Raw genomic sequence first — 16,034 nt, forward strand, 5'->3', positions numbered from 1 at the left:
GGGTGCAGATGTCCCCAGGCCCAGCGCAGGGGCTCATGCTCCGGGCGGTTATCTGCCGCCGTGGTGCCCGAGTGCCAGGCTGGCGGGACCGTGGGCCTGCTCCGGGAGGGCAGGGGAGGAGGGCCCCGGAGCAGGGCTTCAGAAGCCCCCCGCTCTCCCCTCAGGAAACGTGTCCTGTCGGCGTCTGGTTGCAGCAGCCTTGCTGCTCTTTGTTGCAGTTGGCTACGCCCTCCATCCAGCTCACAAAAAACAGCCTCAAAAACAACCATTTCCTCTCTGCCGAGGGGGGGACACACGCGCGCGCCGCACACACACAGACGCACAGGCACTTCCCCGCAGCAGGCCCTCTGCCTTCCAGGACCGGCTGTTCCGTGGCGGAGGCACAGGGCAGGGGCTCGGGCAGCCAGAGGCTGAAGAGCTCCGGCACAGCTGAACTGGCCCCGCTCGGAGCCCGGCTGCTGGGTTTGCTCCGAGGAGCTGGTTCTAGGGAGCCAGGCGGGACATACCCCCTCGTCGCCGCCCGCCTCTCCGGTGGCTCACAGGGAGGAGAGGCCTAGCTTCTCAGGAAGACGGCGCACGCACCACTCTGGACTGTTGCTGGCGCCCCGGATCCCTCCCCGGGATGGGCGGAGAGGCTGGCTGCAGCTGGGGCCTGGCCCTGCTCCAGGTGCAGGAGGGAGGGTAAGAACGGGCCCAGGTGGGCTCACCGGCACCTGTCACATGGGCCTTCCAGACGCCTCTGAGAATGAGCGGTGATGTCCTCTAGCAGCCCCTAGCTGGTCTCGGCTCTCCCTGGCCACAGCGACTGACCGGGGCTGGGACTTTCTCCAGGACAAGCGGACGGCACCGGCAGTCAGCGATGACTGTTCAGAAACTGGTGGCCACAGCGGTGCTGGTGGCCCTGGTCTCTCTTGTCCTCAACAACGCGGCGGCCTTCACCCCCAACTGGGTGTACCAGACGCTGGAGGACGGGCGCAGGCGGAGTGTGGGGCTGTGGAAGTCCTGCTGGCTGGCAGATGGGACCCGGGGAGGGCCGAGCCCCGGGGCCCGGCCGGGGCCGGCGGACGCCAGAGACTGTGAGGCCCTGGGCTGGGGCTCTGAGGCGGCAGGCTTCCAGGAGGCTCGAGGCACCGTCAAATGTAAGTCTGCTGACTTCCCCGTCTCCTTTAGAACGGTCGGGGCACATCGTGGGCATGGGGCGCGCGTCTGGTGATGGGGACCCGGGCAAACCCCGAGCTCTGCGCCCACCCTCCAGGGGAGCCCCGGCCACAGTTCTGCTGAGCCAGACCTGACTCTGGCTCCTTTTGGGTGGAATTCTTGGGTGAGCATGGGGCTTTTCTCTGCCTTTATGCAAAGCTATGGGGGCAGATACATTAACGAAATCAAGGAAAATACACTTTCCTTGATGGAAAATACAGATCGTTAGTGAAATAAGCAAGAAGCTTAAAAACACGGCTGAGTTCTGACTTCATTCCACGGATTGACAGAGTCGTTCAGGCAGCGACTCGGGTCAGATGGCAGACAGGACCTCTGGGAGGGGACCAGCCTGGGGGCAGGGAAGGGGCTCAGGACAGTGGCTCTGGAGAGCAGAGCCCCTCACGGGTTTGTCCCCGCCCCAGCTGGTGGCCTGCGGCCGGTCTGTTCACCACTCTGGAAGGTGGGAACAGGACTTTGACCGTGGGGTCAGGTTTGAGGGTAGGGGAGCAAAGGGCTCACAGGTGTAAGACACTTGTCACCTAATGTGTCACCTATGTGGTCACAGTGGCTGACAGGCAGAGATCTTCTGGAGTGGACCCTGTGAAGCTGCTGCTGAGGGTCTAGCTCCAAGATCAGCAGGAGACCGAACTCGAGCTGGTCTTTTAGAGAACGTGAGGCTTCGGTGGGGGTTTTGTAACTGCTCTCGGAGGGTGTCCCCAGAGTCCTCATCGGTGACTACCCCCACCTGCCACGTGCCGGGGGCGCTGCCCGGCTCAGGGGCCGGGGTGGGGGTGGGGTCCCATTCCACAGGCAGAGACAGAGGCTGCAAGAGGCACGTGCTCCACCGAGGTCCCTGTGGGGAGGCCACCCCAGTTTTTCTGCTCAGAGCCCCTTCCTCTGGGTCTGGGGGTCTTCTGGCGGGGGGGGGGGGGGGCTGTGCCTGTCAGCCCCTCCCCCCTCCGCCACAAGCAGGAATTTCAAACTTTTCCGCAAGCTCTCAAAACTCAGTGCAGTTGAACTTGGGTGCCAGGAGACTGGCTGGCGGAGAGCAGGCCTCTTGGGTTCTGAGGTTGTCCTGGCCCACAGAGCACCCCTGGCCCATAGGCAGCCCACATCACCCATCCCCTGCCCGGGCCTCAAGCTCCAGCTGGTGCCTGCCCTGGGCGTCCAGACCCTCTGTCCCCTTGCCGAGGCCAGGAGGAGGATTTACGGGTTGGGACGTGCTCTGCCTCCAGACCCCCTTCCCACCCGGCCAGCCGCCTGCATCCCCTGACAACCTGATCAGCAACTCGTAAGACTTCTAGGACATCCTCCCACGGGTACGGCATCTGTGGAGCTAATCCTTAACCGACACGAGTGTCAAATATTCGCCGCAAACGAGGGAAAGGCCATGGAAGCTTCTCGTGAGGGAGACTGAGCTGCTGACACGCTTCTCATCTGCCCCAGGGCGCGAGCGCAGGGCAGCAGGAGCGGCGACCGGGCGGACTGCGCGCTGCCTGGCGCTCCTGCGGGGGCACTGGCACCTCATCTCCCGGCCCGCGGCTGCCACCCGTCACACCAGCACCCGGCGTGCGGCTCCGCTGGGCGCAGGGATGGGGCAGGAGGGAGCAGCGGCGCTCCGCCAGCACCTGCCAGCTCAGCCCTGAACACCTGCTGGCTCCGCGGTCGTCTCCGTCCGCGACAGGCAGGCGTGTGTGGCGTCAGCCCGGACTCAATCTGCTCCGAGCTCCCTTCTCGGGGCCCGAGAGACTTCAGACGTTGAGGCAGGTGGGGCGATGGCGGACACGCTCGTCCGCTCTGCTCTGGGGGCCCCTGCGTGGCCCGGTAAGAGCCACTCTGCACTCACGGAGTGAGCACGGCAAGGGACCACCCGCCATGACGGGTCAGGGGACCCCGCTGCAGGGTGTCCCAAGTGTGCCGGGTCGGGGACTCCGGGGCTGGCCCCCCATGTACACGGGGTCCTGTCCTCCAGGACCATTGCTCAGGTGGCTTTCGTCCCCGTGAGGCGATGTGGGGGACGCAGCGGCCCGAGGTCCTCCCCTAGCTCCCACGGAGACCTCACAACCCAAGTCCCCGGCAGCGTGGCTCTCTGCGCGTGTTTCACGGCTCCGGATTCCAGGCATTCCGTCCAGCACCCTAGCCTTTTTCTGAAGCGAGGCGCGGCACGGGTAAACGTGTACGGCTCCGGGGCCCCAGGCGCAACTGTGCGCATCACACTGCCCGGCCTCAGTCCCTCATGTCACAGTTCTGCTGGGTGCCGCTGCCCAGGCTATGCACGAGGTCACGTACCCCGGGCGTGGCGGACGCCTGCCGGGCAGGTCCCCCGCGGCTGGTCAGGGGAGTGGGCTCGGGCAGTCGGTGCTGTACCCTCTGGCCTACATCCTCACGTCCACGGGGGCAGAGGCTGAGGGGGTGGGGGCGGCACGCGGGGCCGCGGGCAGTGCACTGGGACAGAGAGCTGGGGGTGGGCGAGTGGGAGGGCAGGGCCCTGGCTCCCGGGGCCACGCAGGCCACTCTCCTCTGTGCACCTCCAGCCTTACCTCCCCCGGGTCTGGCTCTGAACCGGAGTGCCCGCTGTCCTGGGCTGTTAGTGCCCACCGTGTTTACCGCCCCTCGTCTCTGAGGTCACCCCCACCTCCCGCGTTCGACCGCCTTTTAGCGTGGAAGAAACTTGTGTGTGGTCACGTATCGGTACAAGTAACAGCAAAGAACACAGAGCGGGAAGACCCCCCCAGAGAGCATACGAAGAGCGGGGCCTCCACGGGAAGGGAGGCCGGCCAGTCTTCCAGTGCACGGAAGGACCCGCCTGGAGCCCGTTCCGTCCGCACAGCAGGGCCCGTCTGGTCTCCTGCACGCACGTGTGGCCACTGGTCAGGCTGGCCGCGACTTGGGTTGTGCCCCGAAGACGGTGTGGGCAGCCAGGAAGGTTCGAGCAAATCGGCCTGAAGCCTGGCTCGCAGCCCAGGGGGGAGGCGAGGAAGCGCGGGTGCCGGTGCCGGTGCCTCCCTCTGCACCAGGAGTTCCCACTCGCCGGGTCCGGCCTCTGGCACCCCTGCCGTTTACTGGGTCAGAGGAGCGTCAGGCCTTCTAGCAACTGCAGGGACTTTTTCGAGGCGACTTTGAAACGCACGGTGTGTGAGCTGTCAGCCCACAGGGCAAGAGAGCGGTGTCTTCCCTGTGGGAGGGCATAACCGGCCACGCTCACCGTCTACACAGCAAGCCAGGTCAAAGGCAGCTGCCGGCTCCGGAAGGTGTTCAGCCGTGGGGCCTGTCATCCTCCCGCGGCCCCTCCCTCCTCCTCTCCTTTCAGAAGCCTCTCTGCCCGCAGGGCCACCCTGACTGCTACAGCCCTGTGCGGGTCTGCGCTCAGGGACAATGGCAAGGAGGAAGCCGCTGGACACACAGTGGGCAGGAGCGGCCCTGTTCCCTCTGGGCTCCTCGGCTGCGAAATTTGAAGGCCGCCTGCCCGCCCGTGGGCGAGTCACAGATACCACCGTGGGCTGGGGCCCGGTGGGGCCGGTCCTCTGCTCTCGTGGCGGGGGCTCCGTGCGGTAGGGGTCCGGCTTCACGGCGGGCGCACTCCTGCAGGCCGGCACTCTGCTGCCCGGCACGTGGGGAGGTCTCTCCACGGGCCTCTCGAGGCAGCACCGCAGCCCTGACCCCGTCTGTGGTGCATCCCCTGTGCGTCTGGCTCCCGGGCCTGGGGCGCGAGGGGAGTGGAGAGCTAGGAGCCAGGGAGAGAGGGCCGCGGGGCTCCGGGCACACGTGGAGTCCCGACCTGAGCTGACCGCCCGTCTCCCCCTGTCGTTCTCACAGTGCAGTTTGACATGATGCGCGCCTGCAACCTGGTGGCCACGGCGGCACTCGCTGCGGGCCAGCTCACCTTCGTCCTGGGTCTGACGGGCCTGCCCCTGATGTCGCCCGATTCACAGTGCTGGGAGGAGGCCATGGCTGCCGCGTTCCAGCTGGCGAGTAAGTAGCCTCGGGCCCCGGGCAGGCAGAGCGACTGCACCCTCAGCTCGTGGGGGGCTGGTGGGCCCACTGTGGCCTTCTCCTGTCACCACAACCCGTGTGGGTCACCCTCTGGCCCGTCGCTGGGGTGGAAATGACACAAAAACGCGCATGGGGAAGTGAAGACACAGGAAGCATCCGGATGGGTATTTCTGTTCACTCCTGAGCTCCTGCCTTTTTCCATTTTAACACCGGCTGCTGAGGCTCTAGAGTGACCTGCTCTGCTTCCCACAGTCTGGGACCACGCAGCCGGTGTGGCTGGTGGTCTGGGCTCACGGTCCTCCCACAACAGTGCAGCAGCCTGGCACAGGCAGGGTGAGAGCCCCCACCTGAGCCCACGCCCCTGCCTTCCCCGCTCACATTGTGCTAGCGGGGAGGTCTGGGCAAGCTCGTGGTTCCGGCCTGGCTCAGCTACAGGCCCTTTTTCGTGAGCAGCAAAAAGCAGAGAGGACACCAGTGTCCGAGCATACGCGCCGTGTCCTGGCACCCATGCCCACCGCCCGTGCTGCCACGGGAGCGGGCCAGGAGGCCGCAGAGTGGCGAGACCTTAGGGGCGGCTGTTGGGGGTAGCAGGACAGGGAGGGTGCGGACGCACCCGTGGTCCTGAAAAGCTGAGAGGGGCGGTGGGAGTCGTAAATGAGGAGTGCGACTCTTCTGGGAGGTTCCACGCAGGTAGCCACGGAAGCTGTCCAGGTGACCCCGGTGAGTAGAGGGGCTTCTCTGCTGGTGTGCCCTCGGCTCTGGCCGCCGGCTCAGTTTTCCTGATCACCGAGACCTGGGGGCAGTTCAGGTCCCCCGTTGCCTGCTGGGGAAAGCACGATCGTGGTCCGAGGCGGGGGCGGCGTGGCCAGGGTGTGGGGACGTTATCGGCCGACCCGCCTGCCTCTCCTGCCAGCAGAGAATTGCAGCAGGCCCCAAAGTTGAAGGTACAGTTCCAACAAACCGGGTGAAAGAAACCAGGAAGTCTGAAGTGAATCATTCCGGGAATAATGGCCCCCGGCCCTTATCTTTCTGGAGAGGGAAGCTGACCGACTGGCAGGAATTCACACGCTGCGAGGGACCCGGGTGGGAATCGGGAATTGGAAACAGGCCTTCCTGCGCCTTTTCATAGAAGGCGGGTGGTCCTGGGCCGGTCACTTCCCCACGGCCCCGTCACCCACAGGGCCTGGGAGCACAGAGGGCCGACCAGGCGGCTTCCAGGAAGGAGTCGCCTTGGGGCAGGGGTGCCGGGCATGCACACCAGCTCTGCCACCCGCAATCCATGGAGGTCGGGGGCAAACTGCCAGCCCACTGGCTCCTCTGTCTGCCCCCAGCAGGCTGGTCTTGAGAATTAAAGAGGCAGGTGGGCTGGGATGGCTGATCACCTCGGCCTCTTTGCCTCGTCCACGGCTGCGGGTACAAACACAGACATCCCAAAGGACGGTGGCTGTTCAGAAAACTACCCCTCTGCCCTCTGCTGACCTTAGGGCCATAAGGCAGAAACGGGGTCCTTGGCCTCGTGGAGACTGCCCACCCCTACCACAGGGAGCTTATCTGAAATTCCACCCCTCCCAGAAGGAAGTGGAAGATTAGGAACAGACATTCAGTGACAACCTAGCAAAGAAAGGGACAGATCTAGATCCTGGAAATAACTCCCTGCGGCAGCCCAAACAGACCACGGCATCTTTTATTAGAATTACCGGAGAGAAATGGCAGGTTTGGCGTCGAATGGTCAGCTCACTTCCTGCGAGCCCTCACTTCAGAGCAAGACAGTGTTGTTTCCAGATAACATAGTTTTGAAAAGGCAGCCCGGGGGCCCCGTTAGGTAAACCCGGCTGCCCGGCGGCAGCCCAGGCCGTCCCGCGGCCTGTCCTGCCTGTGGGGCAGGCGCTTTCTCTCCCGGGTGTTTCCAGACCGTGGGGCTGCCGCGCACAGACCATCACACAGGCGGAGGCCGCCGGGAAGAGCCAGGAGCGCCAAGGGGCGCTGGGGCCCCTCCTGCCCCTGCAGGCGTCTCCTGGTGGCGCCCTGCCCTCACCCCCACAGGTCTGTTTTGCCCAAAAAGGAAATGCACTTGGCCGTGTTTAGACTTGTTTCATTGACAAACAGTACAGAATGCAGCCGTGTGCCTTTCTGCCACCACGCTGCTAATTTTAGAGTTAGGTTTTTTCCTGTGCTCTGGTCTGCTTTAAACAGTCAGGGAGAGACTGAAGGGCGCCGGGATATCCTGTCCCAGGAGGGGAAATGCCTGCTGGTACCTGTTATGCAAGCGAACCTTCAGTCCCCAGTGCCGGGGCCAGAGGGTGGGCAGCAGGGAGAGATGGTGCAGGCGAGTCCGCGGGGCGGCGGGGCGAGCTGGAGCGTGCAGGGGCCAGACTCCCTTCCTGTCCGCCACTCTGTCCCTCACACCTGCTCCAGCTGCCACACGTGAGGTTCCCGCCTCCTTGTAGAACTTTCCACGTGTAATTCTAATTTGCTTTAGAGTTGGAAACGCTTTCTGTCCCTTATTCCACCTCCACCCACAAGTTTAACATCCCCGTGTGGCCTCCACGTGCTCCCTGTGACAACAGCTCCCATGGGGGCTGTGGCGGCCTGGCGGACCCCATCCCAGGGTGAACAGCCGCCATGGGCGGCCCCCTGCTATGGCCATGTGCCCATACAGGCTCCTGGCAGCTGGCTCTGCTGACCCTTCCCCTGTCCTTTATTCTCTCGCTTGCCCGTGTCTGGTCTCCCTGCTCGTGTGCACGAAACGCACGGTCATCCTGGTCTGATGACCGCAGGCAGGTGGCCGTCGGACCCTGCATCAGACACCTAAGCGACACCCAGGGCGAGACAGTCGAGGGCGGCTTTGGCAGGCGGCCTGCCCGGCAGGCGCGTCACAGGGAGGCTCCTTTGCTCTAGAGGGTTCCTGAGCATACTGGGGCTTTTCCTGGGGCGTCGAGGTGCTGCACCAGGCTCCGGGGCCCTGGATGAGCCACCTCACCCTGTGCTCTCGGGCAGCCGGGACCCGAGGTGCAGGCTCAGCCACACCTGCCGCTGTGATTACCCTGAACTCCAACCTCGTGTCTGCTGGGGATGCCGCAGGGCAGCGTCGTCAGGGCTCCTGGGTCAGCCGAAGACTCCCCATGGAGCCTGGCGTGCATGCCGGAGCAGCCAGCACCGGGGAGGGGAGTCTCCTCCTTGCCAGAACATTGGTGGCTCCGAACTTTCCTAAGTTGACCCCACCTATGGCTTGTGAGGTGCCAGTGGCCCCCGGGCTCCAGCTGCCGTGCGGGAACCAACCAAATCTGTCCCCCGGCGGATTATTTCCAGGTGGGACACTCTCACGGCTATTCAGGGCTCTGTTCCTCAGTCGAGCTGCACCTTTGAAGGGCAACTCCCTGGTCGTCGCGGAAGTGGTCTCAGAGCACCGTGGCCGCAGGTGCACATTCAGGCTGGCCTCCCTGCAATAACTGCATTGAGCTCTCCTGGGGGTGAGGCCCCAGTCCCGAGAGCCCTCGGCTAGCAGTCTCTGCTTCTTGTCTTGCCTGATGACGTGGTGGGGGACCCAAGGACTAGGCCGCTCATCTGTTCCCTCCTCCACACCCCTCCCTCACCCCCACTGCTCACCGGAGAGCATGTGCGGCACCTCCCAGCCCCTCCGGAGACCGGGAAGTCCTCCCGCGCTGCAGCAAGGGCCCCGACGGCCGACCCGGGCTGGGCCCACTGTGTCGGGGACGCCCAGGGGCGCTGAGGAAAACTCCAGTCCCTCTGTGATGTCCCAGCATGGGGCCCGTAGTCCAGGCGTCCCACTTCCCTGGCTTTGGGTCCACTGGTGACAAATCGACCGTGGTGTAAGGCTTCTCCTCCGTCTCAAGCGTCCGCGACTTTGTAACGTTTGATGTGACTCTTGGTTTACGATTTATTAGCTTTGATCCTAAGTGGCCCCTCATCTCCACGTCTGCAGAATCTCAGTCCAGCCTCCTCGTCTGTCATCCGAGAGGCCCTGCAGCTTTTTCAGACCGAGGGCTTTCCGTACAGCACAATCCCACCACGAAACGCTGTAGTTTGAGGACAGATGAACAACCGACTCGCGCAGGCCAGTGTTCTGCGTTGTGCTGAACCCCTTCATGACAGCACCAGGCTGTCCTCGGGACCCCTGTCCAGTGACTCCTCACGTCCTCTGGGCCGCTGACGAGCAGCCCCGAGCTCACAGGCTTATGCTCTGTCCCTTGGCACTGCACAGAGTGCAGGGTCCCTGCACACGTGGCCCGGCCAGTGGACGCCAACCTTCACCAGCCCGCTCCTCCTCCAGACGCGAAGCCTCCGGAACTCCAGCGGGACGACCCTGGGAGCAGAATCATGGCAGAACCTCCTGGGCTCCGAGTCTCTGGCTTCCTCTCTCTGCTTCTGGAAATAAGCATTTTTTTTTTCTTGGGATGGCAAAATTTACATGCACACTGAGCACCCCGTGCCCGTGAGAATGCTGATGTCGTTGGTCCTGGCGGCTCGTGAGCTGGTGGGGATTCTGCCATTCGTAGGCTCGGGGATCCTCTCGTGGGAATATCTGAGTTTTTGTTTTTCACGAAGAACAGGGCTTGGCTTGGTCTGGACAGAGTGCTCTTCTGTCTTTGGCCCCTGCCTCCACAGCGCTGGTCTGCACCCCAACCACATCCTGCGTTTGTCGCTCACTTCCACGTCCTCTGGGGGCCTCGGCGCCCTCAGCCCTGGCATGCCAGGCGCCGCGTGGGAGCTGCAGCTCCGTGGAAAGGTGACCGGACCCGTCGAACCTTCAGCTCTTCCTTTCCCAGAATCCCTCCCTCTAGGAAGGAGCGTGTGGACCCCGTCACTCTGCTGTTCACAGAAGCTGGGACATCCCAGCTGCGGCCGTGCCGAGATGGGCCATGTGCTCTTTGTCTGGGAACGCTCTCCCTGGAAGCCGTCACGACACCTAAGTCGCAGGCACCACGGGGCAGGCGTGCTGTGTGAAGGTTCAGGGTTCAGCTGCACGGTCTCTCCTTACGCCACCTGCGTGTGCTCGACAGTCACTCCAACAGGAAGGCCCTGTGACAGGCACCGCAGCCCTCGGAAGCAGGCAGGAAGGAAGCGAGGGGAAAGGGACGCCGTGCAGGCCGAGCTGTGATTCGCAGCGCCCGCGTGGCCGGCTCACAGGAAGCGGCTGTTTGCTTTGGAAACAGATTCGCGAGAATGGAACTGACTCCGCATGCAGAATTCAGGCTGTGCTCACACTCGCCCCTTTTGTGTGTTTCTGGACAGACGTGACCATCGCTGACAAGTCCTGGGAGAGCCGTCTCCAGGACACTCCCAGGGGGTCTCCACACCACATGCCACAGCCGGGAAGCCCGTGGTTTGAGGCCGGCGGGGCCGGGGCTCCTTCCCACACCCGGGCCCCTCGCCCCGCAGGAGAACTTCATGAAGGGCCACGTGCCTAATGTGCCCCATCCTTTCCACTGCCGACACAGGGCACACAGGACATCCCCGTGTCTGTGCGGTTCGTACCGCCCCCGGGGACCCAGACAGGGTCACCTGTCCTCGCGCGACCGGACGGAACATCCCCCCACGTGGTTTGGGCGTTTCTCGCGGTTCTGTGCCTGCACAGCTGTTCTGGCAGGTTCTCTGCATCTTCCCGCTTGAGGAGAGGCTTTTCTAAAGTCATTTTTTAACGTTGGGGAGTCAAGCTCTTCTCTGACCACACGTGTTCTGAGTTGAACTGGTCTTTACACAGGATGAGTCATGTCAACGCAGATTTTTAAACCGGTTTTCACTATAGATCCCCCCCCCCACACTTCTCCTAGAAAAAAGAGCCAAGTAAGGTGCAGCCTCTGAACCAAGCCAGAGAGGGGAGACGCACCGCAGACTGTGCTCGAAACCCGCCCGGTGCCGCCTACCGCCGGCCGGACTCTAAGATTCCGTCCGGCAGGCTCCACGTTGACATGGAGCCGCCACCTCTGTCACCCACGACTGCGGGACGTGGGCGCCACGCGCAGCTCGTTGGTGCACCTGTGAATTCTTGTTCTTTACTCACTCTGTCCTCCCCCACCCATTCCTTCATCTCTAACATGAAAAACGTTACTCGTCACCGGAGGCGGCTCCACGCTGTGGCGCCAGAATCTGAGCATCGGGTGGGCCGCACGGCCCCAGGGAGGGGGGAAGAAACAGACTCGGATGGCAACAGGAGACAGCGACCCTGCTTTCAGAAACACCCGATGCTCGTCTTGAGAAAATAAGCAACAATACATTTCAGTAACCCCGTGAGGCTGGCCAGTGTGGGCCCGAGGGACACCCGCCACTCGGGGCTCGGACGGCGCGTGGGTGCTGGGTGGGGGTGGGAAGCCGGCGGCTGCTCCGCCCATACGCGTCGGGGACGGGTCCCGTGAGTCAGGGTCTTCAGTGCCTGGAGGTGCCCCGTCCACAGGTGGCCACCCTCTGGGAGGGTCTGTGCCGGCTTGTGCCTGCTTCCCCGGCGCAGCGCTCCCCAACCTGCACTCACCGTGCTGGGCCAGGGCGCACCTCCCTGGTTAGCCCAATAAGAGCGCCACTTCGGCTCCCCGAGGACGCGTCAAGCCTCTGCACAGCACATGCGTGTGGAAACCGGCACAGGGGGCAGAGCGGGAACTGGCACGTCCCGCTGTGGCTCCAACGCTGAGAGACGCCATCGCGGCTAAAGGGCCCTGTCCCTCCGACGGGCTTGGGTGCTATAAAGTCGCTCTTTGTCACGCCTCCTTCCCAGAGGCCCATGCCGCATTTAATTCCGCACCACGGGATCTAGTTGGTTTGTCTCAAATAATTCACTCCGTAAGTGATTCCTGGAAGGCCCTCCGGGAGGCCTCCCACCAGCCCAGGGGTGACAGTGGGGGACAGGCCGGGGGTCCAGGCTGAGCTCCGAGCGCAGTCTTCCTCCCCAGGGCTGGGCCAGCACGGGCCGGCTGAGCCAGCAAAGGCCCGGAGAGGCTGGAACCCGGGTTCCCGGAGGAGTGAAAAGGGGCCAGCGTGGCTGCAGCCTAACAGAGGGCGGAGGCGGAGACGGAGACTCGAGGCCTGGCAAAGGCGGGCGGCCCGGCACCCGCATCTGAGTGACAGGCGCCTTCTCCCTTCCGGTGCCAGTGAGCTAGGGGGCCTGGATCCTTCCGGCTCAGGGCCAGCTCTGCACCGGCCTGTCCTGAAATGTCTCGCGACGGACTTCACAGACCCGTCCTTACTCTTTAGTGCTGTCGGCCGACCCCAATCAGCCGCGGAGCTGGGGAGGGGCTGTCCACCCCCACAAACGATGCTGCAGAACCGGGGCTCAGGCCGCAGAGCAGAGGTTTACAGACATTCCTATAAGCAGCGCAAGGACGCCGGACGCCGGCAACGGGCGGGCACAGACTTGGACCGCGGCGGCCATTCGGGTGAACCCCTTCCCACCCGCTGGCGTGCCCTCTGCTCGGCCTGGCTCCCTACAGAAGGCTCCCACCTGCCCTGTGGGAGCACCCGTCCCGGTGCCTCCTGGGTGACCTCAGGCACGACCCTGTGCGCTCGCCTGCTCTCCCGGTGCTCCCTGCTTGCCCCATCCTGCCGGGCCTTGTGGAAAATGGTGCACAAGGAGCTCCCTTCGCCGGCAGAAAATGCCCGAAGACACAGAGAACTGAGGGGCACACACCAAGTGTTTTCATGGTCATGGCACAAAACACAGACTCGAACTCTTTTCCCCGACAACACAAAACTTGGGGCCACAGAACGACGAGCTAGGGATACACTCTTCACCGGGAGAGAGAAACGCCAGAAGATTCTTTCTGTCAGTGTGCATGACAAAGACAAATAGTTATTTTTAACAGAAAGGAAGTATCCAGAAGCTTTCTGTGTATAAAAAGCTCTCCTAAGTACTGCAGAGAATTAACAGAGATTAGTCACTGCCGCTATTGTTTAGCACATGACTGGGGTGGATCAATGTTTAATTCATGCTTTCTGGAAGGTGCCGCGATAATGACACCGTGCTGCTTGTGAAAGCTGGCTCCCCCCTACCCCTGCCCCCGTCCTGCACTAATTTATAAGTTTCCAGAACCATGAGCTGGCACCACTGTGGCTCAGCTCCGGGGCCACGGGGGTCGTGCAGGGTCTGGTTTCCTGAGGAAAGCAGGGGAGGCTGTGGGGGACGGAGGGACCACAGGAACAGACGGACGATGTCACAGCACAGGGCGGGGGAGGGACCACAGCGGGAGGCTGGCCTGGCCAGAGCCCAGGGCGGGGGACACGGGCGAGTCCGGCAGGCGCCCAGGGTTCCGTCCGGATCACTGTAAGAAGCTCTGTCCTCATCAGGTGCTTTGGGTTCCAAGACACGGCTTCCCCTAGGTCGCCACAGCAGAGGTGTGGTGAGAGCCGCCCAGGCCCCTGCTTCTGCCCAGCCCTCCCTGCCCTCTCCAGCCACGCCAGCCACTCCGGCCACGGCTCCGGCTCGGCATCACGCCTCCTTGCGGCCTCATCCGGCGCCTCCTGGCTGAGGGGTCGGAGACCCACACAAGGAGTGGCGGGGCCTCTCCTTCGTGCCCGTAGGGGCTCCCGGCCCGGACTCAGCCCTGAACTCTATCAAACGCCAGTGTCCGGTTATCCTAGGCGGCAGGCCCCAGGCACGAAACCTGCGTTTCCCTGAGGCAAGAGCAGATAAACTGGGAGAGTAAGGGACGCCTTACTTTCGAATGGAGCATTTCTGCAAGCCGGGAGCAGCTCACGCAGAGGAAATGGCCCGGCCCTGCTGGACCAAAGGGAGAGTGCGCCGGGACCAGGCAGCTTTCTCGCGGGGCCCCCGGAAATTGTTCCGTGCCAGGATTAGACGGCCCCCCAAAGGTCATAAAGGCCCACAGAGGCCAATGAAAAGCGGCTCCACGCTGAAGCGTGGCACACAAAGGGGCGAAGGCCCACAGGGGGAGCAGGGGCTGCGTGTCCGCAGGGCTCTACAGACCGAGCGGCCGGTCCTGCCCCAGCTCCACACGGGCCTTTCTGAACTCTCCTCTCTCACTTGCAGGTTTCATCCTGGTCATCGGGCTGGTGACGTTCTACAGAATCGGCCCGTACACCAGCCTGTCCTGGTCTTGCTACCTGAACATTGGTGCCTGCCTCCTGGCCACCCTGGCAGCCGCCATGCTCATCTGGAACATCCTTCACAGGAGAGAGGACTGCATCGCACCCCGGGTGATTGTCATCAGCCGCTCCCTGACCGCGCGGTTCCGCCGAGGGCTGGACAACGAGTACGTGGAGTCACCGTGCTGAGGGCCGCTGGGGGACACCTGCTCAGGACTTTCTCCACTAGAAGCAAACAGCGTAGAAGCCGCAGGGCTGTCCGTGCGGGCCATCCGTAGGGTTTCCCATATATACATGTACGACCCACAGCTACGTTTACTACGTCACACATAAGCATATTACGTGGTTATATACCGCCTGCGCCACGCTCCTGATGCGCCCACCACTGGGCTTCACTGTCCGCACGTTCCAGGAGGAGAGCAGCTCCTCAGGTGCAAGGACGGCAGCCAGCTCACTCTGCGCCTCGGTCTAGGATTAATTTATTCTCTATCTGTTGAGGGGTGGGTCCTCGGTCACATTTACTTTGGTAAAGCAGACTACCCGGGAAGATTTTCCGGAACGGTCCGTGATCTTCCTCGAGTGACTTAGAATTTACAACCAGATGGCTACGGTTTTATGACAGGACTGTGTCAGTAATGTCCGTTTTGCTCCTGATTATTTTTCTAAGTTAAAATAAAATGCAAACTTCCCACCACTGTCTAAAACTCGTGTTTTATCCATCACGCTGTCATGCGGGTGAAAAGAATTTGGTCTGGCCTTGTGGCATTTTGTGGGCCGGCAGGAAGAGAAGGCTTGAAACATTTTTAAAGGCCCGGTGGGAAGACACCTGTGGGTCGCTCAGTCCCTTACACTCCTGTGCCACCAAGGGCCTGCAGATGAACACTGTGGTAAGACAGATCCTCCGCTGGCAGGGTAAGGGGGGAAACGTTTATTTGTTTAAGAAAATTCAGAGAGACCGCTTTACGCTTTTCCCCCTATAAAAACCTTCAACCTAGCTTCAGCCAAATTCTGGGTGGTCTACAGATGCCTTCGTGACACGACACTGATTCCAAATGACACTGGTCCTAAATCGGGAGGAGGTGAGTCAGCTGTTACTCCCCAGGCCAAACGGAAAACACTGAAGAGTTGCACTTGAGGGGTTCAACACCGGCCCTCACCCTCCAGAACCCCGGATGCCTGTCCACATCTGTCAGGACAGAGTGCCCACCGCACCCACCTGGACGCTTCCTGTGCACTGAAATGCTTGGCCCTGCGCCACCTGGCGGCAGTGATCCCCAGGAAGCTGACACTGGGGCCCGCGGGTAGCACACCAAACCAGGGTCAGATCAGAGGCCCGCTGGCCGCCTCCCCCAACATGAGGCCGCCTCCCCCCAAGCCAGGCCGCCTCGCACTAAAAAACGTTAAGCCTCGCTCTTTCGACCTTCTGGTGAGCATGAGGTAGCTGTGTGGAGCCTATCTTCAGTGAGACAAACAGTGCAGTGCGGCTCGTGCTTTAAAAATCATAATGCAATTGAGAACGACTGAAAAGCATCTAAAGCTTGACCATTTACAATAAACTCATCACATGCTGTAGAAATAACCAGATTTGTGTCCCACCCCAGCACACTCACGGGAACGTTTAAGTCTGACCTTCCTCCCTCCGAGCTTCCTTCCACAATGGACCCTTCCACACCCCCCAAGCACATGCTAAAAATAATAGATTTTTAAAAGAATAATGAAACAGTTAAGATGTACAATTTCAGGGGCGCCTGGGGGGCTCAGCCAGTTGAGCGTCCAACTTCAGCTCAGGTCAT

At 62.3% G+C, this 16,034-nt stretch overlaps 2 protein-coding genes across 11 annotated transcripts in view; one reads left to right on the forward strand and one right to left on the reverse strand.

Moving 5' to 3' along the window:
* The window catches only part of IFT140 (intraflagellar transport 140), a 79,991-nt gene that overhangs the window by 20,988 nt on the left and 42,969 nt on the right, over window positions 1–16,034 (reverse strand). The window lies entirely within an intron of this gene.
* TMEM204 (transmembrane protein 204) lies at window positions 169–14,945 on the forward strand. Its single transcript, XM_027043647.2, has 3 exons — window positions 169–1,139; window positions 5,014–5,169; window positions 14,186–14,945. The coding sequence occupies exons 1-3, from the start codon at window positions 860–862 to the stop codon at window positions 14,428–14,430; spliced, it is 681 nt and encodes a 226-aa protein (XP_026899448.1). The 5' UTR covers window positions 169–859; the 3' UTR covers window positions 14,431–14,945.

Source organism: Acinonyx jubatus, chromosome E3 (assembly GCF_027475565.1).
Source record: "Acinonyx jubatus isolate Ajub_Pintada_27869175 chromosome E3, VMU_Ajub_asm_v1.0, whole genome shotgun sequence".
In the NCBI taxonomy this organism is placed as follows: Eukaryota; Metazoa; Chordata; class Mammalia; order Carnivora; family Felidae; genus Acinonyx; species Acinonyx jubatus.